This window comes from Eschscholzia californica, unplaced genomic scaffold (assembly GCF_041429995.1).
Source record: "Eschscholzia californica isolate CP2 unplaced genomic scaffold, dmEscCali1.0.p SCAF_2, whole genome shotgun sequence".
Classification (NCBI taxonomy): Eukaryota; Viridiplantae; Streptophyta; class Magnoliopsida; order Ranunculales; family Papaveraceae; genus Eschscholzia; species Eschscholzia californica.
This window is the reverse complement of record NW_028238309.1, coordinates 3,314,139-3,337,035: the sequence shown is the minus strand read 5'-3', so window position 1 is coordinate 3,337,035 and position 22,897 is coordinate 3,314,139. Positions and strand designations below refer to the sequence as shown.

The following is a 22,897-nucleotide window of genomic DNA, read 5'->3' as shown; positions in this document are numbered from 1 at the left end:
TCAAATCAATTTCTCTCACTTAACTTTCGGATTTGGAAAGAGTATATTTTCCGGAATTAATATACAAACGTATGTATCACTTTCTCTCGCTCAACTTTCAGATTTCGAAAGAGTATATTTTTCTGGGATCAATTTAGCGTGATTTGGGGGTTAATATATATAACGTATATATCACTTTCTCTCATTTAATTTTCGTTTTTACTTAAAAATAACCAAACATCCCTTACAAATTATAAAACATGTTCATAAATTATGTACAATTTACGAACATTACAACAACATTTGTTTTTATTTTTTACTCGTACATAACCACACAGCAAATACAAATTATGAAACAAGTTCGTAAATTATGTGTTATTTATTACGAGGAAACCATCATTTGTCATGTATACAACGTAATTTATCCAATATTTCACATTATTTATACCAACACTTTATTTTTTTTACACATGTACTGCAGTATCTTCTCAACTATCTGAGTCATTCAACAAACAACAGTTACACGCTTTAAATCATTTTTAGCAAACGAACCGAATCTTCTCTGATGGAAATCGAAACAACTGACCAACTTCAGTAAATATTTTATCCCAACCATCAGATTATAGTTTCGCAGTCTTACTTAGGTTGGACGCTTATGTAGGAAATTCTACCACTAACAACAAAACTACAAAAAGAAAAACATATAAATCAGTCAACAAAACATATAATTTACCACAAACGAAATGTATAATATAATAAATTATGTATAATGTTTTATAAAATTCATCATGTGTTGGAGACAACAGAACTTTAGTTTGAATAACAAGGCTACTGTTATGTAAAAAAAAAATATATGTAAAGTGCAATAAATTACATATAATTTTTGGAACATTACACACTGTTTACCTACTGTTATTAGTGGTGGCCAACGGGCCGTGTCGACACGGAAACGGACCGGCACGGCCCGTTTATTTGAGGACACGGAACGGTCCGTTCCGTGCCGTGTTGGGGCTGGGATTTTAGACCCCCAGACCCGTTAAACACGACCCATTAGACACGCAGGAACGACACGGAACGGATCGCACACGGCACGGCCCGTGGGCACGGAACAACACGGAACGGAAATGGCAACAACGACACGCTAGCAACGACCCAATTTAGTTATTTGAATTTTGAAGAATTACTTAGGGTGTACTAATATTCTAAATTTCTAATGTGTTTACAAATTATTAGATTTTCATGACAACTACTTTATATTACAAAAAGAAAAAACATTAAAAAAAGTAATACTTGAATTAAAAAAAAAGAAGTAATACTTAAAAAAAAAGTAATACTTGAATTTAACAAAAGAGGTTTTACTTTATTTTCTTTTACTTCGATTTTTTTTTGTTGAAACAAACTAAATTTTTTTTTCAACAAAATTAGCAAATAAAGTGGTAAAGATAGTCCCACACCTAAACCACAAAATATAAAGTAAATGTGGAGAATCTTTATACAACTCTTTTCCAATAAAATAAACAAAGATATGACAAAAACTCTAAAGTTTTTGTACATCACAATTTTTTACTTGAAAAAAAATGTAATGTTTCTTTTATTACTTTTTTTTGACAAGTAAAAAAAACATTTAAGAGTGGGTCAGAGCCACGGGAACGCCACGGGAACGGCCACGAGAACGACTACGGGAACGCCACGGAACGGCCACAAAAACGGCCAGAAACGCAACGGAAACGCCACGGGAACGGCTGGGCCGTTCCCATGGGCCGTTTCTGTGCCCAGACCTTTGTAGTCTGGGCACGGAACGACACGGCTCAAGCCGTGCCTGGCGTGTCTGACACGCCACGGCTGCCAAACGGGCCGTGCCGGCACGGCACGGCCCGTTGGCCACCACTAACTGTTATGTGTCATGTTAAATAAAGTACACATATTTTCGTATAAATTACACATCGTTCACATTTTGTTACAAAAAACGTACGAAATCTTCTTGGTTCAGAAATGTTATCGTTACCGGATCAGATATAAAAAATGTCTTAGATATCAAGATCTGTAACCTAAATCTAATGAAAAATAAAATAATACATGGATACAAACATAACATAATCGAAGATAATGAATTAGTAAACAAAGATTTAACATTAGCATCATAAATCGGTTATGAAGATCATAGAGAGAGAGAGAATCATGAATAATGATGAATATTTGAGAAGATGATACATAGATGAAATCGATTATAATGAAAATCATAAATATATTTAAAGATGATGATGAAAAACATTAGAAAGAAAGATTAAACTTGTTACTTTAACCTCATAAGCAACTGTAGATCTTAACAAAGGTACGAACCTGAATCTTTTTTATGGAAATCGAAATAAACAATGGAGTTTTCAGCTGGTTTATTGGACTGGAATGAGATCATAAGCTTCTTCAAAAAGAGAATGAATATAGGTTTTTGTTTTAGGAAGAGAAAAAATTTTGATTTCTGATTTTGATTAGAAATGAAGATAATGGTTTCAGTTATTAAGATCGTGATTGGAGAGAGAAAGGAGATAAAAATGGAAACCAAATATTGGTGGATTTGATTAAAACGGAAGTGTTTCTTTATAAATTAAATAAGGTTAAGATTAGGTATTATGAAATTATAAGCATCCTAGAGATTTGGGTTTTCCACTCGAGATTGATACAAATGGACTAGATATCTATTTGTTTTAATATTCCGGTTTATAAACTTATTTGAAGTTTAGAGTGGATTAAATGTGTTATTAGGGGTGGAATTTTTGGGTCATGAGCCTAAAAACTATAATAAAACGTGCCCTGTTACAAAAAAAATTCTAGCTTTACCACTGCTCGAAAGTTTGATTTCTAGAGAAAATTGGTTCGTCACCTTGTTTTGACCAAGTCTTGGGAACTAATATACATTGCTTTAACAAAAAATAAACGCAATGCTTTTAAAACATTCAAAAAGAATTTATGGAGTGGGCATTGACCTACGCATAAAATTTGACATAGGGAGATGTCTATAGCAAGAAGGCAGGACGCACTTAGAACTAGGGGTGGGAATCGGACGGGTTCGGAAGGGCTCGCGCAATATCTAGTCGAACTCGGGCGGATCGGGCACGAGTATGCCTAGCCCGCGTCTAGATGTCGGGCGGATCGGGCCAGACATAAGTCAACATATCAGAGCCCGGAGCCCGTCCGAGCCTGGCTGCCCGAGCGGGTTCTACTAGACTCAGACCGGACGGGCTCGAGTTATTTATTAATAAAATAGTTTTTGTGTTTTGAGTAGTTTTTTTGTTCTATTAAAATATAGTTAACACCATACCATCTCATTTATAATCTTTTTTAAATAGCTTTTTTTAGTCATTGTCCCCCCCCCCCCCCCCCCCCCATTATATCACAACATATTTTTACCATTCAAAAATGACCGTAGAAAACTACATTAATCTTCGTTTTTATTACACACACTTGTTCTTCAAAACCATGAATTTCTAAATCAACCACAGAAACGAAAGATCATAAGTTCCCACTTTTCACTTTCACCTATAACCTTAGTTATTATAATGGTCATTGATAATCCAATGAAACCCTAAATCAAGCTAACAAAAATTCCTTCATCATAAGGTCCAAATGAAATCCTAAATCATCATAACAGCAAATCATAAAAATAAAAAAGATTACAACACTACTATCAAATAATAAACAAAATACAACCTTAAATATGAAATAAAAGAGATTACAGAAAAACTTAGAAAATCAAAAGTTAAATGCAAGAGAAAAATTGGAAACCCAGATAAGCAAGAAGTTTATGGACTGCATTCTTGAACCATCTCCAAGAGTAAATACTACAAATTTATAACTTCAGAATACTTTATACTCATCTGTATAGTTATACCGATTTTTGGTTGCTTCATGGTTGGTTTTTGGTTGCTTCATGGTTGATTTTTGGTATTTATCTTAAGGATTTAGGGTTAGTTCATGGTTGATTTTAGGTTGGTGTTTGAGCTAAAGAGAAAGAGGCAGAGAGAGAAGCATAGAGAGAGGCAGAGAGAGAGGCGAAGAGAGAGGAGAGAGAGGCATTAGGTTTTAGTCTTAGGGTTTATGTTTGTGGATGCTTTCATAAGAGGTAAAAAGTCAAATAGGTTAGATCCAACGGCTGAAATATAATTTGAAGAGGTGCCCTATCTCAGCCGTTGGATTATATACTATTGCATGCGGGCTCGGGTAGCGGGCGGTCACCGGGCTCGGGTATCGGGCGGGTTTATCGGGCCGGGACTCGGATTTGAGTCCATGTCCGAGTTCCGACCCTATAAGCCCGAGCCATCGGGCCGGGTAAGCCCGAGCCATCGGGCCGGGTAAGCCCGGCTCGAGTAGCACGCGGTCAACGGGTCTCAACGGTCTGGGCGATCGGGTCGGATCCCGAGTTCCCAGACCGTTTTCCCACCCCTACTTAGAACTATGTGAAGCAATTTTGGTGGTGCCTCTAAAAGTTGGGCTTTAGACTATCAAAATCACAAATTTTAAGTTGTGAAGAAAAAGGCTAGGGTCCATGTCATATTATCTCTATTCTCCCTCTCATTCTTCCATTTTGTTTTAGGAAGCAAAGACTTCTGCTCAAAATTTGACACTCAATAAGATTTTCTTATTTCTCCAACCGTAATGCTAAACGGGCCCAAAAGATGAGATCGACCACAACCTGAACGCGAACAGAGCCGCTTCCCATTGGAGCCATTTCTCTTTCGTTGGGGCCCACCCAATGGGAGTCGGCCACTTTGGCGCTCAGCCAGCAGTCGGCCTTATTTTCTGGACCGTTTCACATTTTTTTTTCTCTGGAAAGGGGTGTCCTTACCCATCACCTTTTTAAAAGAGCAAGAAAAAAATGGCCGCAAGATAGTCAAATAAATAAAGGCCATCGCTTTGGGGAAAGCTAAAAAGTTTCCGGGGTTTGAAAGTTTAAAGGGAATATGCAAAATTTTGAAAAATTTCCGGGGCAACATATTTTATGGGGAATATGGTTCAAAATAAAAAACTCTCCACCTCACCTCCCTCCACCTCACCTCTCTCTCTCTCTCCACCTCATCTTCTCTCTCCCTACCATTCTCTCTCCCTACCATTCTCTCTCTCTTCTCCGATTAGGTCGCCGGCTGGCGACCATGAAAAAAAAAAATTTCACTCTTCTCTCTATCTCTCTAGAAACTCCGACGAAGGGGTTTCCCTTCGCCGGAGTTTCTAGAGAGAGAGAGAGTGAGTGAAATTTTTTTTTATTTTTTTCATGGTCGCCGGCCAGGAAATTTTCCGGCCGACGACCTAATCGGAGAAGAGAGAGAGAGAATGGTAGGGAGAGAGAAGATGAGGTGGAGAGAGAGAGAGAGGTGAGGTGGGGTTTTTTATTTTTCCCTCTAACAACTTACAAAATAAAATTGTCAAACAAAATTGACCAACTTTTGACCAAGTCTTCACACCTCAGAAACTATTTTGCTTTCCCCAAAGCGCTGGCCTAAATAAACTGGTCCAGGGGATTTAGAATTCAAACCTATTGGAGAATGAAGGACCTAATTGAAGATCCATCTATTCCTTAATGGATGACACATTATTTAATTCAAATTCAATGCCCATTCCATTCTTCAAATTTAAGAAAAATCTAACTAATACACTTTCCTCGTTCCAGATAAGCACTTCCAACAATCGCCCTTCAAATTTCAACAAAAAAAAGAAAAAAAAAACAATCGCCCTTCAAGAACCACCAAATGTTAGCTGCCATATAATATTATAATACATACATATCACAGCATGATAAAGTTGGCCGATAATTATAATAATATTTTAACGAAAATATGACTATAATATGGTGATTGCCAAGAGTTCCATTCATTCACATTTTCATTGAAGGAAAAAATAAACAAGAAAGGAAAACAAGAAGGAAAACAAGAAGAAAGAAGAAGATGATGAAGATTGTTATGGTTCCAATAATGGTGCTACTTTTATTCACCGTTCTTGTCCCAATGACGGAACAAGCTCGTGTTGTACCAGACTTGCATTTCTTTTCTCAACCGGGTAACCTCAATAATTCGACCCTATCAATGAAATTGTTTAGAATTTGCACTGTTTAAAATAGTAATACCTAAATTTCAATTCTTATGCAGATAAGGCAGTACCAGCAGCTAACACTGATTCCGGTATTAAGAATTTTTATTACCCTCAAGGTAATTTTAGATTAATTTTTGCTGATGATATTGTTCGCTTAATTAGTGGATTAAAATCTCGTTAAATAGAGTTTCATAATTGATCCAGGTAAGGCTGTACCGGCTGCTAATCTCGACAACTCTGTACCTGGTGCTAACCTAGACAAGGCCGTACCAGCAGCCAACCTGGACAAGGCTGTACCAGCAGCTAACCTCGACAAAGTCGTACCAGCAACTAATCTAAACTAAATAATCTAGACAAAGTTGTACCAGCAGGCAGCAGCTAAATGTTGTATTTTAAGTGTATTTCGATATACTTACGACTTTTTATTTCTAAACAAAAAATATATTTACAGGTCTAAATATCATGAATACAAAAACCATTTATGCATGTATGTATACAGAGTTTATACATGTATAAAAATTTATTATTCGATTTAATGCAAATGGTGTAATGGTTAATTTCCGTTTTGGCAAAAAATTGAGAACTCCCTCGCCGTCTCTATCCCTTGCCAGGGCCGTGTGGTGCCCAGTGCGGGCAGGGCGCCAGTAGTGGGCCCCCCACGCAGGGACCCTAGCAAGTCTCTGTCTGTTTCGCCTATTTCTCTCGTTGAACCCTCCAATCAATGGAGGGTTCTGGTGATCTATTGTCTCTATACAATGAAGAAAAAACATTAGAAAAATAAAAAGAGAAGAAAAGAAGAAGGTGGTGGTGTGGTTGGTTGTGGTTGGGTCGATACTGGTGGTGTGATGTGGTGTAGGTTGAGACCCTATTCCAAAATATCTTTTCACCCTTGTCCAAGGGCGCTCCGGAGAACAAGAAAAAAATTTGGGTGTAAAATTTTAAAAGGAAATTGTGTAGGTGACAAATTCTTCAAAACAACAAAACTGCTTATTCTTCATCTCTTCCTATTTCCGGCTACCATCTCCCGCCATCACCACCACCACTTTTCTCCTTCTCTCTGCTAAATCTCACACTCACTCTCTGAAACTTTAACTTCTTTGAATATCCTTACTGTTCTGATGAAGGGAAAATATTTCAACCGAGACTCTCATAAAAGGTTTTCGCCTAAAATCCTAGAACCCTCGAGGAGGGTTTCTGGTGAAACCATCCTCGAGGGTTTCAGACCCTCGATTGAGAGTTTCGTGGTTGGTCGACCACGTGACTAGCCACAAAAGTCTTGTGGCGACTCCCTGAGATGCGTATTGTACCTCTCGTGGTTGACCTACTAGGATGCATCTCATGGTCGGCCTGCCACAAGATTTTTGTTGTTGGTCCCATGTCAGTCACGAATCCTTCCATGAAGGTTTCACTTGAAATCCTTCTTTCGGAGGGGTTCCGGTAAAGTGAATCATTTTCTTCCTCGGAACAGTGACGATAGAAAGAGAATGAGAGAAATTTAGGTGAGAGAGAAAAAGAAAGAGACACACACACACACATATATATATATATATATATATATATATATATATATATACAGACAATCATTATCGACGTAAAGATATGAGAGAGGAATGGTGGTGGAAGTTGGGAGAAATAAATGATAACGAAGGCCAAAGAATTTCTACTCAAGATTTTTTTTTTGGAGAAATGGACTATGATCTACGTCAGTCATTACATGGCATCGATACATCATCAAGATGTGATAACTACAATAACCGCCTAAGTTAAACCACAGATCAAATGGGCTTAAAGCCCAACAATATATTAAAGAGCCTAAAAAACCCAATAAACTTATTATGTATACCTTTAATAACTCAAATTTAATAAGTATAGATTCCACCACCTCTTTAAATTGAAGTTTTGACCTCTAAGATTTTCGAGTTTATGTCAACACCATCAACCACTTATTATGTATACCTTTGATAACCCAACAAACTTATTATGTATACCTTTAATAACTCAAATTTAATAAACACATGGATTAATCTTGTAATCCATGAATTGAGGCTTTTCCTTAAATTAGGGCGTTGCTTCTAAATGGATTCGTTTAGCGTTTTATGAATTACATATTATACTATTACTAGAGGTGATAAATTAAGTAATTACAATCTGCACTACATTAGAGAGAAAGAGAGAAAAAAACAACAAAGCAACGCGGACGGACCCAAAAGTTGAGATCGACCACAGCCTGAACACGGACGGACCCAAAAGTTGAAATCGACCACAACCTGAACACGGACGGACCCGCCTCTCATTAGAGCCATTTCTCTTCCGTAGGCCCGTCCAATGGGAATCGGTCCCATTTTCTGGACCGTTTCACATTTTTTTTTTTCTGGAAAGGGGTGTCCATACATACCCATGGTCATTTTAGTTAAAAAAAATAAAAATAAAAAGACAAAAAATGCCCACAAGATAGTCAAGTCAACAAACTGCTCGAGAGGATTTAGAATTCAAGACCTATTTGGAATGAAGGACCCTTATTTCAAAAACCGCGTATTCCTGAATGGATGACACATTATTTAATTCAATTCAATTCGTCAAGAACGACTATTCCATTAGGAGATAATATTTATTTCCGAGAGAGAAAGAAACCGAGAGAGAAATAAATGATGCATGTGTAATGTGTTCTAGTAGCCACGGACGAAATGTTTACTTCCATACAAAATTGCATACATATTCCAGCATGATAAAGTTGTCCAAAAATAATAATAGTTTAACGAAAATATGACTATAAATATGGTGATTGTCAAGAGTTCCATTCATTCACATTTTCAGAGAAGGAAAAAATAACAAGAAAGAAGAAACGAAAACAAGAAGAAAGAAGATGATGAAGATTGCTATGGTTCCAATTATGGTGCTACTTTTATTCACCGTTCTTGTCCCAATGACAGAACAAGCTCGTGTTGTACCAGACTTGCATTTCTTTTCTCAACCGGGTAAACTCAATAATTCCTATCAATGAGATTGTGTAGAATAGGCGCCGTTTAAAAGAGTAATACCTAAATTTCATTTCTTATGCAGATAAGGCAGTACCAGCAGCTAACACTGATTCCGGCATTAAGAATTTATATTACCCTCAAGGTAATTTAAGATTCATTATTGTTCATGATATTGTTCACTTAATTAGTGGATTAAAATCTCATTAATAGAGTTTCATAATTGATTCAGGTAAGGCTGTACCGGCTGCTAATCTCGACGAGTCTGTACCTGGTGCTAACCTAGACAAAGCCGTACCAGCAGCCAACCTCGACAAAGCTGTACCAGCGGCCAACCTCGACAAAGCCGTACCTGCAGCCAATCTTGACAAGGCCGTACCGGCAGCTAACCTCGACAAAGCCGTACCAGCAGCTAACCTCGACAAGGCCGTACCAGCAGCTAATCTAGACTAAATAATCTAGACAAAGTTGTACCAGCAGGCAACAGCTAAATGTTGTATTTTAAGTGTATTTCGATATACTTACGACTTTTTATTTCTAAACACAAAATATATTTACAGGTCTAGATATCCTGAATAAAAATAAACCATCTATGCATGTATTTATACAGAGTTTATACATGTGTAAAAATTTATTATTTGATTTAATGCAAATGGTGTAATGGTTAATTTCCGTTTTGGTATAAAATTGAGAACTCCCTCGCCATCTCTATCTCTAGCAAGTCCTGTCTGTTTCGCCTATTTCTCTCGTTGAACCCTCAATGGAGGGTTCCGGTGATCTATTTGTCTCTATACAATGAAGAAAAAACATTAGAAAAATAAAAAGAGAAGAAAAGAAGGTGGTGGTGTGGTTGGTTGTGGTTGGGTCGATACTGGTGGTGTGATGTGGTGTAGGTTGAGACCCTATTCCAAAAAATTGTTTCACCCTTGTCCAAGGCCGACGCTCTGGAGAACAAGAAAAAATTTGGGTGTAAAATTTTAAAAGGAAATTGTGAAGGTTGACAAATTCTTCAGAACAACAAAACTGCTTATTCTTCATCTCTTCCTATTTCTGGCTACCATCTCCCACCACCACCACTTTTCTCCTTCTCTCTGCTAAATCTCACACTCTCTCTGAAACTTTAACTTCTTTGAATATCCTTACTGTTCTGATGAAGGGAAAATATTTCAACCGAGACTCTTATGAAAGTTTTTCGCCTGAAATCCTAGAACCCTCGAGGAGGGTTTCTGGTGAAACCATCCTCGAGGGTTTCAGACCCTCGACTGAGAGTTTTGTGGTTGGTCGACCACGTGACTAGCCACAAAAGTCTTGTGGCGACTCCCCGAGACGCTTATTGTATCTCTCGTGGTTGACCTACTAGGATGCATCTCATGGTCGGTCGACCACAAGATTTTTGTTGTTGGTCCCATGTCAGTCACGAATCCTTCCATGAAGGTTTCACTTGAAATCCTTCTCTTTGTCTTTAATGAAGGGGTTCCGGTAAAGTGAATCATTTTCTTCCTCGGAATGACGATAGAAAGAGAATGAGAGAAATTTAGGTGAGAGAGAAAAAGAAAGATACACACACACATATGTACATATATATAGACAATCATTATCGACGTAAAGATTAGAGAGGAATGGTGGTAGAAGTTGGGAGAAATAAATGATAACGAAGGCCAAAGAATTTCTACTCAAGATTTTTTTTTGGGAAATGGACTACGATCTACGTCAGTCATTACATGGCATCGATACATCATCAAGATGTGATAACCACGATAACCGCCTAAGTTAAACCACAAATCAAATGGGCTTAAAGTCCAACAACATATTAAGGAGCCTAAAAAACCCAACAAACTTATTATGTATACCTTTAATAACTCAAATTTAATAATTATAGATTCCACCTCCTCTGGAAATTGAACCTTTGACCTCTAAGATTTTCGAGTTTATGTCAACACCATCAACCACTTGGATCTATTTGATCTAATGATTAATTTAATTCAGACCATCAAAATCAAGAGACAAAAATAAACACAAAAAGCATTTTAGATTTTCATTATTATATCCATTTTTCTCTCCACCCAGTTCTTTCTTATTTCGAATAAAGAACTACAACTTGATTGCTGGAATAATTCCATCAAATAGTTGATGTCACTAACAATATAGAATCGAAAAAATTGACCAAAGATCACCGTCAAGAATGACTGTACTCTTCTACGGATAATAATATTATTCTGAGAGGAAAGAGATCTAGAAACCGAGAAAGAAATCAACAACGCGTGTGTTCTAGTGGCCGACGTAAAATGTTAGCCGCCATATAGGCATATAATGCATACTAATTCGTCATGTTTGACGGATAATAATAATAATACTTATATAAAAGAATTGCTATAAATACGATGACAGTCAAGAGTTTTATTCATTCATATTTTGGGAGAAAGAAAGAAGAAAGGTACACAAAAAAAAAGGGAAACAAGAAAGAAGATGATGAAAATTGCTATGATTCCAGTAATGGTGCTACTTTTATTCACAGTTCTTGTCCCCATGATAGAACCAGCTCGTGTAGTACCAGACTTGCATTTTTTTTCTCAACCAGGTAAGTTCAATAATTCCTATTATTGATGAGATTGTTTAGAATGCGGTTTGCGGTTTGAAATATTGATAATTAAATTTTGTAAGTGATGCAGATAAGGCAGTTCCAGCAGATAACACTGATTCATCTATTAAGAGTTTATATTATCCTCAAGGTAATTTTTGATTCATTATAGTTGATGATATAATGAATGGTGTACCAGCAGCTAACCTAGGGAATGGTGTACCAGCAGCTAACCTAGACAGGGCCGTACCTGCCGCCAACCTCGACAAGGCCGTACCAGCTTCAAACCTCGACAAGGCCGTACCAGCTGCAAACCTCGACAAGGCCGTACCAGCAGCCAACCTCGACTAGGCCGTACCAGCGGCTAAATGTTGTATTTAATGATATTAAGTGTATTTTAAAATACTTACACAGTGTCAATTCTAAACTTAAAATGTATTTACCCAATTATCCGTCTAAATAAACCACCTATGCATGTATACAGAGTTTATGCATGTGTTATTTTATCATTCGTAATGCAAATGTTTTAATTAATGGTTAATTTGGTTGGACTCCGAATTTGTGACAAACTCAGTGTTTTGGCTCCATAAGTGTTCTGCAGTTCGATCTAGCCCAAGGACTAAACACTTTTAACTTTTTCCAGAAATTATGTTGGGGGTCACAATGAAATTAATTCTAAAAAAATCTTTAAACATTTAAATTGGCCTCATCTCTCGTTCTCTTCTCCATTTCATTATTTCTCTCCTCCACTTCCTCTCTCTCTCTCTCTCTCTCCACCTCTCGTCTTCTCTAACGAAAGTCACCGGCCGGTCACCCTCAAACAACATTACTTCTATCCATGATTTGAATGTTCATCAAATAGATGTTAAAACCACGTTCTCCAATGGTGAGCTGGAAAATAAATATGTATGGATCAACCACAAGAATATGTTGGTCTAGATAACGAACACAAGGTATGCAAATTAGTAAAACAAAATTATATGGTTTGAAGCTAGCGCCTTAACAATAACTTGAGAAATTTGATGAAGTGTTAGTCTCTGATTGCTAAAACATGCACTAATGATGTGAACAATAGACGCGTTTACTTTAAGTTTCTCGGTTATAACAAGTATGTAATTATTTGTTTATGTTAATGATGTTGTTCTTCTGGTTATCAATCGATAAGTCGATTTCTTGCTGTCTTGACTTGATTTAGACAGAGTTTCTTTTCTCTAGCTTATAGAGAGATAGACTATTAGAGAATAATCGATAAGGTCTCTTTCCTTAGGTCCTATCTTGACCCGTTTAGGAGGAGGAACTAATACCTTCGCTAGGCACCCCCACACTTTCGTGTATTTAAAGGATGGCATCTTTCCTTTCCATAGTTCATATGGAATTTTACCTGTTTTCCTATGAGGTATAAGGAGCCGTTGTTTGATGAACTATGTCATTCTTCACACATATCTCGGCGAAAGGAGATTCATATTCTCCTCCTCGATCGCTTCTCAAGGCCTTAATCTTTTTATTAAGTTGATTTTCTACTTCTGTTTTATAAAGCTCGAATTTTCGATTGCTTCGTCTTTACTCCCTAGTAAGTAAACATAACAAAACTAAGTGGAGTCATCGATAAAGGTGATGAAGTACTTTTTACCACCTCTGGTTTGAACCATCTTTAAGTCACAGAGATCACTGTGAAATAAGTCTAGAGGTTCTGTGTTTTGCTCTATTGATTTGAACGATGTCTTAGTCATTTTTGACTCTACACATGTTTGGCATGTTCGTTTTGTGTCAATTTCGACTTTCAGAATCAACTACAAGTTCATTAATTTCTTTAATGACTTATTATTCACATGTCCTAGTCTTTCGTGTCAAATATTAGAAGACTCGGCAATATAAACGGAATTATTAATATTATTAATAATAGATGCCTTCGGCGTTACAGAGGTTAAATTTAATTTAAATAACCCCCCACATAAGTATCCTTCCCAACATACATCCCATTCTTAGACAGGACGAATTGTTTGACTCAAAGACTAGTTTGAACCCATTTTTGCTTAGAAGAGAACCAGAAACCAGATTCTTTCGGATGTCAGGAGCATGGAATACATCATTCAAAGTCACTTCCTTTTCCACAGTGAATTTCAGCACGATCTTCCCCTTTCCTTTGATTTGGTGGTTGAGTCATTTCCCATGAACAAATTCTCTCCTTCGACTACTTCTTTATAAGAAGAGAAAAGGCTTTTCTCACCACAAATGTGACGAGTTGCTCCGGTGTCGACCCACCACTCTCTCTGGTTGTTAACCAGGTTAACTTCAGATACCACTGCACAGAGGTTCAAGTTCTAAAGTTTTTCAGACACTTCTTCGGCTTCAGTAATCATATCACATAGATTTTGAGTTTTGGTTTCTTCTACTAGCGAGACTTGGTCATTTGCCTTCTTATATTGTTTGCCGGTTTTGGAACGACAATCCTTAGCCAGATGGCCCCGTTTGTCACAGTTGTAACATTGGCCGAACTTGGTCTTTTTCTTCGGCTTTCCTCCGTCTTTAGACGGATGCTTACGCTTCATATTCTTACTTGGACCGGTCTCTACGACGTTCACATTAGAGAGATTTTCAGAGTTCTTCTCGGCGATGTGACTGCCCTCTTCAATTCGAAGCTTTAGGATGAGATCTTCAAGACTCATATTCTTATTCTTGTGGCGGAGATAATTTTTGAAGTCTTTCCACCCCGTGGTTAATTTTTCAATCAGAGCTCGGACATGGAAATGTTCATTCTTTATCATGTTCACCGCCTATAGTTCCTGTAGGAGACTATGCAGTTCTTGGACTTGGGCCATAACTGGTTTTGAATCAGTCATCTTGTAGTCCAAAAATCGTCTTACGATAAAAATTTTGACACCCGCCTTTTCAGTTTTATACTTATTGATAAGGGTCTCCCACGGTTTCTTAGACGTTTCTATAATAGAATATAGATTATAGAGTCCGTCGTCTATTCTGTTCAGGATATAATTCTTGCACAAGAAGTCTTCTTGTTTCCATGCATCTATTTCAGCGGTACGTTGCGCCTCATCCTCTATTTCTGCATGGGTGGGCCTCTCTTCGGTTAAGTATTTAACTAGACCCAATGTCGTTAGGTAGAACATCATCTTCAACTTCCATCGGTTGAAGTCAGTTCCCTTGAACTTATCCGGGTTTTCCCCATTCGTGGTGTTAGGCGGAATAACTCGTAGAGTGGTTCTTGTTCTTGCCATTTTTCTGAAACACAAAGAAAATAAACCAAATCAATTTCTTATAACCAGAGAAATAATCGTAATAAAATGTCTTAAGATTGTTGTTCCTCTGGTTATCAATCGATAAGTCGATTTCTCTCTGTCTTGGCTTGATTTAGACAGAGTTTCCTTTCTCTAACTTATAGAGAGATTAACTATTAGAGAATAATGATTTATCAATATTCCTTCTTTCGGATTAACCGAGATAGACGAGAGTAATGGAGTCGAGGCGAGAATAAGGTCTCTTTCCTTAAGACACTTTACACCCCCGTAATAGTACCAAACGTTAGGGTGTATGCCTTCGGGATACAACGACTTTCCTTTCAAAATTTTAAGATGGTACTTCTATATTCTGAAAGCGGACGAACCTTCGTAAATATTATGAGCTCTTGGACTTGTGCGGATGATCTTCTAGAAGCCTTAAAAATTCACTCGAAACTTCTTTCTTCTTTTTTCTAGATATACTAGAATTACTTCCCAATCCGTATTCTAGACACACAGAATACTAATTGTTGGAAGTGAAGAGAAGAAGAGAATGAATTGAATGTGAAAAATGAAGTGGGTTTAGGTGGTTTATTTAGGAATCGAGTAGGCACATTAGTTTGGGACACATCTCTTGAGTTTTGGGGACAAAACCCTTAGTTTTTGGGACACAACTCTTTGAGAAGAGTTGGTTAAATAACTGGAAAATTCGACTACAATTTGGAGCGTCCGATTTGACTAGAAAACGTGGCCAAAACGTCCACCGTTGGATGGAGTTTGATCCAACCCGAAGTCGTCCTAACAGAGTACATAGACTACCGTCAGATTTGGATCTAGCGAAATGGCACTTGTGTCCCGACGCGGGGTGAACGCGGGTCGTTGGATCCGCAAGGATCCAACACTTCTGGTTCGTGCCAGAAACTATCCCGAACCGCCTTGATGCGAAACCGTTCGATCTGGCGCAATCCCGCGGAAGGAACGCTGACCGTCCAGATCTGAACGCGTTCTCTTCGCTCAAATGCCCCCCAAATTAACTTGTCCCTTTTGACGTTTTAGTCCCTAACTTAACCGATTTTCGTCTAATCTTTAAATTTGAATATCTCATTCATCCGGAATCGGATTTGAGTGATTCTTTGCTCTAAGTTGAAGAGCCCGACGAGACGAACGCAATGGCGCATTTCGTTTCTGAGTTTGACGAGTCGGGTCGAGCCAAAATTGACTCCGATTCCAATAATTGATATGTTTATCGTGGGCATAGGTGTTGACATTGTGAATGAAACGAACAAGTCTTTTTGGTTTCGAACTTTCATACAAAATATCAAGGTGTTGTTGATGTTATTTTTGTATTAATATTCTACAATCAGGGTATAGATATATCTTATCCAAAAACAATATGTTGAGAAACTTTTGAAGAAAACTCTACATCGGTTTCAACACTATATGGTCTCAATTCTTAACTGATGAAGAACCAAGGACCTAGTGTCTCAATCTAAGTATGTCCAAGTTATTTTGGAATTTATGTACTTGATCAATTTTCTTAAGTCGGACTACGCACAAATCTGATTTGATATGATGTGAAAACATCACATTTAAGTCACTTAAATGAATGAGTTAGTCCATTTTATGCTTGATCTCTAATTAGTTATGTCTATATCCATGACATGTGCGATAAAGGGAGCTAGGCAAGGAAATGGGCTAAGAAGACCCTAGAAGAGTCGAGATAGCATAAGAAAATCCAAGGAGAAGCATTTAGAGTCTAAGAAGCAAAAAAGGAAGCAAGAAGAGATAAAAGAGCACCAAGTGCATTGTGATCATTTTTCACTTAGGAGTATCGAAGGAGAGTTTAAGAGGGCTTATGGAGTATTGGGCGCGTGATGATCACTTAGTGAAGACTAGAGATGAAAAGTAAAAGAAATGAGCAAGTTAAGAAAATTATCATTTTGCACTCTTTGGTCAAGTTATAGAGTCCATGGGTCAAGCTAAAGATTTCATTGGTCAAGTTAGAACTAAATGAGGTCAAAATAAAAACTAAAATGGCTTGAAGAAGTCAAAAGGAACAAAGGAGTAATAGAAAAGTAGTCTTCTCGGGAGGAAAATTGAAATTAAGTGTTGTAACTTTGTCCTTACACTTCATCTTCTTCCTTGAGCAAGAGAAGAACGATAATGGCTAGGATTTGAGGACTTATTAAAGATTTAGGGAGACAGAAAAATAGAAAAAATGAAGAACAAAAGAAAGGTCCGACCATACTTAGTGCCTCTAGGCTAAGGCAGGGTCTTCTCGATGGATTCCCGAATCCCCAACCTCTCTCATACTTAGGAGAAAACCTTAAGTCTCCCAATAAGTCTTTAGTTAATAGTTTAAGTTTAGTTATTTCTCTTTCGTTTTCTATGTCCAACCATCAAAGTCCTCTTTTTGTTTGTTTTAGTTACATACGTGTTTAGGTATAGTTTTATTTGTTTTAGCGAACAAAATTAATATTCTAACCTGTAAATTGGTCCCGGATTTGGCGGATTATTGGCTTGCTAAAGACAAAGTAACCAAGTACTTTAAGGGAGCCTCAATAGGCGCCTCCCAATTTTCAATTTGAAAGTCAACCAACAAAGATTAAACCAACACAAAATCCAGTAATCCATCAAAAAGATTAAATATAATTACACAAAAGGACATAATTTTAGTAGAAGATTTGACTTACCTAGACAAAACTGAAGCTGAACTTGAAAGGAAGACTTTTGTGAGACGAAGAAACCCTAGATTTGGAATTGAATAAACCAGCAAAGAAGAAATCTTAGATTTGGAGATGAATAAGAGCAACTCCAGTCCCATTCTGTCTTAGGCCGAAAAAACCACTTTTTCACCCAAAATTTTCAGCCTCAGCTCAGCCTGCCTAAAAAATTCAGCTCCAGCCTCAGCCTCCCTAGAGGCCGAAAATTTGAATTTGAAATTTGAATTTCCCTCTTTTCTAACCATCCAACCACCATATTAAATATCTCATGTTTCTCTATAAATACATCTCCCATTCTCTACAAACTCATCAAACTTCATCTTCTTTTTTCTCTACAAACTCATCTAACTTCATCTTCTTCTTTCTGTACAAACTCCATCGTCTTTTATCTCTACCATGGATCCTTTGAATCCCATGAATATCAATTTTACTTTATTAAATTTGATGCTTGAAGAAGATGAATGGGCTCGACAAAGAGATGATGATGATTATAGAATGTTAGAAGAAATGGAAAAGAACGTTACACGAAAACGTTCTCGTCATGTTGGTTCTGTTTCGGGTCGCCAAACAATAGATCGTAATAGGCAGATCTTGTTGAACACTTATGGAATACGATATCTAACGATGACAATGAATAGATTTTGGTCGTTAAATTTATTAGTAATGTATTTTGGATCGTTGGATTATTAGTAATATGTTTTGATCGTTGGATTATTAATGTAAAAGTCGGTTTGTATTAATATACATTTTTATTATTAATGTTGGTTTTAATTTTTAAGTTATTTTTAATTTACAAAAAAAAAAAAAAGATCTGGCGGTTGGATAATCCAACGGCCCAGATCATCCCCCACAGTCATGTTGGGGACCCTTTAGTCGCCACTAATGTTAGGGGCGACTGAAGGAGTCGGTTGGGGCTCCGCCCCAACCGACTGTGGTTGGATTGAGAGGCTGAGGCCAAAATTTTGACCTCAGCCCGACCCACACAGGAGTTGCTCTAAACCAACAAAGAAGAAACCTCATATTTGGGGATGAATAAACCCTAGAGGAAGGAAGCAAGAAGGAACAAACCCTTACATTGTGAGATGAAGAAACCCTCGAACTAGTCAGTCTGAAGGGAGGCGACTACAGTTGTCGGGATTTGACTATGGTTGAACACTTTTGGGAGGCAGACCCCTATAGCAATTGTGGGAGGCGCCTTTAGACGCACCCTACTTCAAAGGTACCAAGGATTTGCACTTCCATTCTCAATCTCACCACCATATTCATTGAGAGATAGAGTGATGCAAATTGGATAGATGAGAAAAAAAATCCAGCAGCCTTTTTCGTTATTAGTATTATGTTCATTACCTTTTGATCTTTGGTACAAATAATGCTAAAACTTGACTGATGGAGTTCTCCTATTCAATGAACCTACTCGTTTTGGAGTCACCTCGAAGACAAAAGAGAATTGAAAAAATTGACCAAACTCACTGTTAGAAATTAACAAAGATGACTGAATGGTTTCGGTGATAGAAAACCGAGAACCTTTCTGTATTTATAGTTGAAATGATATACAATACTTAGGAAACTTTACATAAATGTGTACAAGCAAAAAAAAAGAAACTTCTCTAAAAAATTCGAGCCATATTGGGCATCATTGGAAGGAGTTGATTCTCTTTCCAATTTTAATGAATCCACCGATCTTGTAAGATCGGTGGGATCTTGTTTCCTAATACCCTCCCACAAATTGAACGTCGGGTGAAGTCGAAGGTTCAATTTGGGACACAATTCAAAAAATCGCAGCCGGGACAAACTTTTAGTGAGAATATCGGCAAGTTGAGAGTGAGATGGAATGAACTTGACATGTAAGGAGCCAGTAGCCACCTTCTCACGCACAAAGTGATAACCTAACTCAATGTATTTTGTGTACCCATGAAACACTGGATTCGAAGTCATTAAAATTGCACTCTTATTATCACAATAGATTAAAGCTGGTTGAGACAAATTAACTCCAAGTTCTTGAAGAATAAAAATAATCCATGTGAGATCAGCAGCAACAGTAGCTAAGGCACGGTATTCTGCCTCAGAACTGGATCGAGACACTGTTGGTTGCTTTCTGGCACTCCATGTAATTAAATTTGAACTCAAAAAAGATAGAGAAACCTGTGGTAGAGCGGCGAGTGTCGGGGCATCCAGCCCAATCAGAATCAGCATAAGCGAATAGCTTTTCACAGGCAGAGTCTCGATTAATATGTAAGCCTAGATGAAGTGTGCCTTTCACATAACGAAGAATGTGTTTGACAGCCTGAAAGTGATCAACAGTCGGAGCGTGCATAAACTGACAGGCAACATTATAAGAGTAAGCCAAATCTGGTCTAGTCACAGTGAGGTACTGAGAGCCAACGATCTTGCGATAGAGAGTAGGATCAGATAACAAAACTCCTTCACTTGAGAGATGCTGACCGGCGACCATAGGAGTCGATGAAGGCTTAACCCCTTCCAAATTAAGAGTAGAGAGTATATCAGAGGCATACTTGAACTGAGTGAGTATAAGACCCTTAGTAGTAGGTGTGGCCTCAATCCCAAGAAAGTAATGAAGACCCCCAAATTCTTCATCTTAAACTCCATACTCAACTTGTCAACAATAGCAGTAATAACTTTTGAATTCGCACCAGTTAGGATAATATCATCCACATATAATAGAAGAAAAATATTACCAGAATATGTTGAAAGAATAAAGAGAGAATTGTCTGGTTTGCTTACCACAAAGCCATAAGTAAGAAGAAAGGTGCTAAACCACTCATACCATGCATGGGGAGCTTGTTTGAGGCCATAAAGCGCCTTATTCAGATGACACACATAATCAGATTTAGAAGGATGTTCAAAACATGGTGGTTGAGCCATAAAAACCTCCTCCCGAAGATCTCCATTCAAGAAGGCATTTTTGCTAGCTAACTGTAACATATCCCAATTACTTGCCACTGCCATAGACAATAAAATCTGAATTGTAGTAGGCTTCACAACGGGACTTAAAGTTTCATCAAAATCCAATCCCGGTTGTTGATTGAAGCCTTGAGCAACCAATCTAGCCTTATAACGATCGACGGAGCCATCTAGTTTCAACTTAGTACGAAAAACCCATTTGGAGCCAACAACATTCATGAAAGGATGTCGTGGGACAAGAGACCATGTATTTTGTTTATGTAAGGCATCCATTTCCTCATTTATAGCATTACGCCAATGAGGAGATACAGAAGCAGTCTTGTAACTACAAGGGTCCTTAATAACAGAGAGAGCTGCAAAAAAAGCTGAGGCAGATAATCCAAAAATATTAGGGCCCCGAGGGGAAAGCAGATACCTTGGCGAGGAAGAAGGTGTCCCAATGGGTGTCCTAGCCGCCATAATCTCTGCCAAGGGACGAAAGCCTTGAGGACCGAACAGTGCTAGGACTATCCATAGGTGAAATAATGACTGGGGATGATGGAGAAGAGGGTGATGAAGCAGGAAGAGTAGATCCATCAGTGATGGAATCAAAGGAGGAGTCAGATACAGGTGCATCCGTGGAAAGCAAGACAGGAGAGAGAGAGAGAGAGGATCCCGAAAGGTCCGAGATAAGCGGGGAGGCTGAGGTGGGAGAGACAAGGAAGGGGACTGACGCAAAGCCAAAGAAAATGAGTCAGTTAAACAGTTTACGCGAGATGAGTGTGAGTCTGTCGATGGTATTGGAGAAGAAGGAAGGGCCGAGGATGAAGACATAGATGAACTACAAGAAGAAGAAGGATCAAGGAAAGTTACGAAATCCTCAGAGGAAGAGGATATAGTGGAGACCTTGAAGGGAAAAATTGATTCATCAAAGACGACGTGACGAGAGATATAGATGTGATTAGTTGTACGATCAAGACACTTGAATCCTTTGTAATGAAGATTGTACCCTACAAAAACACAAAGCATACTACGAGGAGATAATTTGTTGGGAGCATAAGGTCATAATAAGGAAAACAAAAGACAACCGAAAGACCGAAGCATAAAATAAGAGGGTACCTGACCATAGAGTACGGAATACGGAGAGGAGTCATTAAGCACTGGAGTAGGCATGTGGTTGATGAGGTAGGTGGCAGTTTGAAATGCTTCGACCCAATAACTACTAGGAACACCACTATGAAAAAGAAGACTCAATCCCGTCTCGGTTACGTGGCGATGCTTACGCTCGATGCGGGCATTCTGAGAAGGAGTATAAGGACATGAAATATGTTTTTCAATTCCACGTTGCGTCAAAAGAGATAAAAACTCGGAACTTTGAAATTCAACTCCTCCATCCATTTGCAAAACTTTTAGTTCAGTTGTGAAGTAGTTTTCTACTAAGTTTTTAAAAATAAGAAAGACGGAATAAAAATCATACTTCATACGAAGAGGAAATAACCACGAAAATCTACTAAAGTCATCAACAAACAAAACACAATACTTAAAACCAGATGAAGAGACAACGGGAAAGGGTCCCCATAAATCAATATGAACTAAAAATAAGGGGGAATCTGCTCGTTTATGATTTAAATCGAAATGAGTGCGATGACTTTTGCTCATAAGACAAGACGTACAAGATGGTGGCGCCTGACTAGTAGAAAATTCAACTAAACTATTCTTATTTAGTAAATCTAAAACTTTGGATGAAACGTGACTAAGATGATAATGCCAAATATCTGGAGGAGCTTTAAGAGACGCCGTAGTAGAGGAGAAAAGGACAGACTGAGGTTGATCGAGGGAGTATAAGTTTTCATGCCTACTTCCGGTTGCTAGAATCCTTCCGTTCTCCTGAAAATTGGTGAAACCATGTTTAAAAAAGTGAGAAGACAATCTAAGTCATCAGTGATACGACTAATAGATAACAAGTTATTTTTTAATTGAGGGACAAGAATAGCATTCGATAAAGTTAGACGACCATGAGAAGTATGAAGAGTGAGAGAACCCTTTTGAAAAATAGGCAATGGGGAACCATCACCTATAATAACATGACGATTACCATGATACGGAACTAAACTAGAAAAAATACCAGAAGAGGAGGGCATGTGAGTGGAGGCCCCACTATCAGCATACCAAGAAGGGTCATGAGGATCTGTTATAGTCATAGCAGTGAGGGCAGCAGTAACATCGTCATTGTGAGAGTCCACAACCGTGTGAGCATCATGGTTATGAGTAGGAGAAGAAGCACTGACACGATTTGATGAAGCCCCTCGGTTAGAGTTGCGATTGTCATTAGGACGACCTCTATTTTGCTTTGTTAACTTGAAACAACGATCAGCTGTATGGCCAATCTTCTTACACCATTGACATATTGGTCGATTTCCAATATCTTGA

At 38.0% G+C, this 22,897-nt stretch overlaps 3 protein-coding genes across 5 annotated transcripts; all 3 read left to right on the top strand.

Moving 5' to 3' along the window:
- The first annotated feature begins 5,846 nt into the window (after positions 1-5,846).
- LOC147555319 (uncharacterized) lies at positions 5,847-6,543 on the top strand. Its single transcript, XM_086662839.1, has 3 exons — positions 5,847-6,024; positions 6,114-6,173; positions 6,262-6,543. Exons 1-3 carry the CDS (start codon positions 5,913-5,915, stop codon positions 6,399-6,401), a joined length of 312 nt encoding a protein of 103 aa, XP_086518965.1. The 5' UTR covers positions 5,847-5,912; the 3' UTR covers positions 6,402-6,543.
- A 2,320-nt stretch (positions 6,544-8,863) lies between these two features.
- Positions 8,864-9,641, top strand: LOC147555318 (uncharacterized). Of its 3 annotated transcripts, XM_086663546.1 has the most exons (4): positions 8,907-9,032; positions 9,118-9,177; positions 9,265-9,280; positions 9,335-9,641. In XM_086663546.1, the coding sequence occupies exons 1-4, from the start codon at positions 8,921-8,923 to the stop codon at positions 9,483-9,485; spliced, it is 339 nt and encodes a 112-aa protein (XP_086519672.1). In that variant the 5' UTR covers positions 8,907-8,920; the 3' UTR covers positions 9,486-9,641. The 3 variants fall into 3 exon arrangements, with proteins under 3 accessions (XP_086519670.1, XP_086519671.1, XP_086519672.1); XM_086663544.1 differs by having other exon boundaries at positions 8,864-9,032; positions 9,265-9,641; XM_086663545.1 differs by having other exon boundaries at positions 8,868-8,996; positions 9,265-9,641.
- A 1,800-nt stretch (positions 9,642-11,441) lies between these two features.
- LOC147555317 (uncharacterized) lies at positions 11,442-12,151 on the top strand. Its single transcript, XM_086663971.1, has 3 exons — positions 11,442-11,610; positions 11,702-11,761; positions 11,822-12,151. The coding sequence occupies exons 1-3, from the start codon at positions 11,499-11,501 to the stop codon at positions 11,959-11,961; spliced, it is 312 nt and encodes a 103-aa protein (XP_086520097.1). The 5' UTR covers positions 11,442-11,498; the 3' UTR covers positions 11,962-12,151.
- Positions 12,152-22,897: the final 10,746 nt, after the last annotated feature.

Coding starts and splice junctions, on each gene's coding strand:
- LOC147555319 (XM_086662839.1), top strand. CDS start 5,913: ATGATGAAGATTGTTATGGTTCCAATAATGGTGCTACTTTTATTCACC. Junction 6,025..6,113: donor GCATTTCTTTTCTCAACCGG/GTAACCTCAATA, acceptor ATTCTTATGCAG/ATAAGGCAGTACCAGCAGCT. Junction 6,174..6,261: donor GAATTTTTATTACCCTCAAG/GTAATTTTAGAT, acceptor TAATTGATCCAG/GTAAGGCTGTACCGGCTGCT.
- LOC147555318 (XM_086663544.1), top strand. CDS start 8,921: ATGATGAAGATTGCTATGGTTCCAATTATGGTGCTACTTTTATTCACC. Junction 9,033..9,117: donor GCATTTCTTTTCTCAACCGG/GTAAACTCAATA, acceptor TTTCTTATGCAG/ATAAGGCAGTACCAGCAGCT. Junction 9,178..9,264: donor GAATTTATATTACCCTCAAG/GTAATTTAAGAT, acceptor TAATTGATTCAG/GTAAGGCTGTACCGGCTGCT.
- LOC147555317 (XM_086663971.1), top strand. CDS start 11,499: ATGATGAAAATTGCTATGATTCCAGTAATGGTGCTACTTTTATTCACA. Junction 11,611..11,701: donor GCATTTTTTTTCTCAACCAG/GTAAGTTCAATA, acceptor TAAGTGATGCAG/ATAAGGCAGTTCCAGCAGAT. Junction 11,762..11,821: donor GAGTTTATATTATCCTCAAG/GTAATTTTTGAT, acceptor CAGCTAACCTAG/GGAATGGTGTACCAGCAGCT.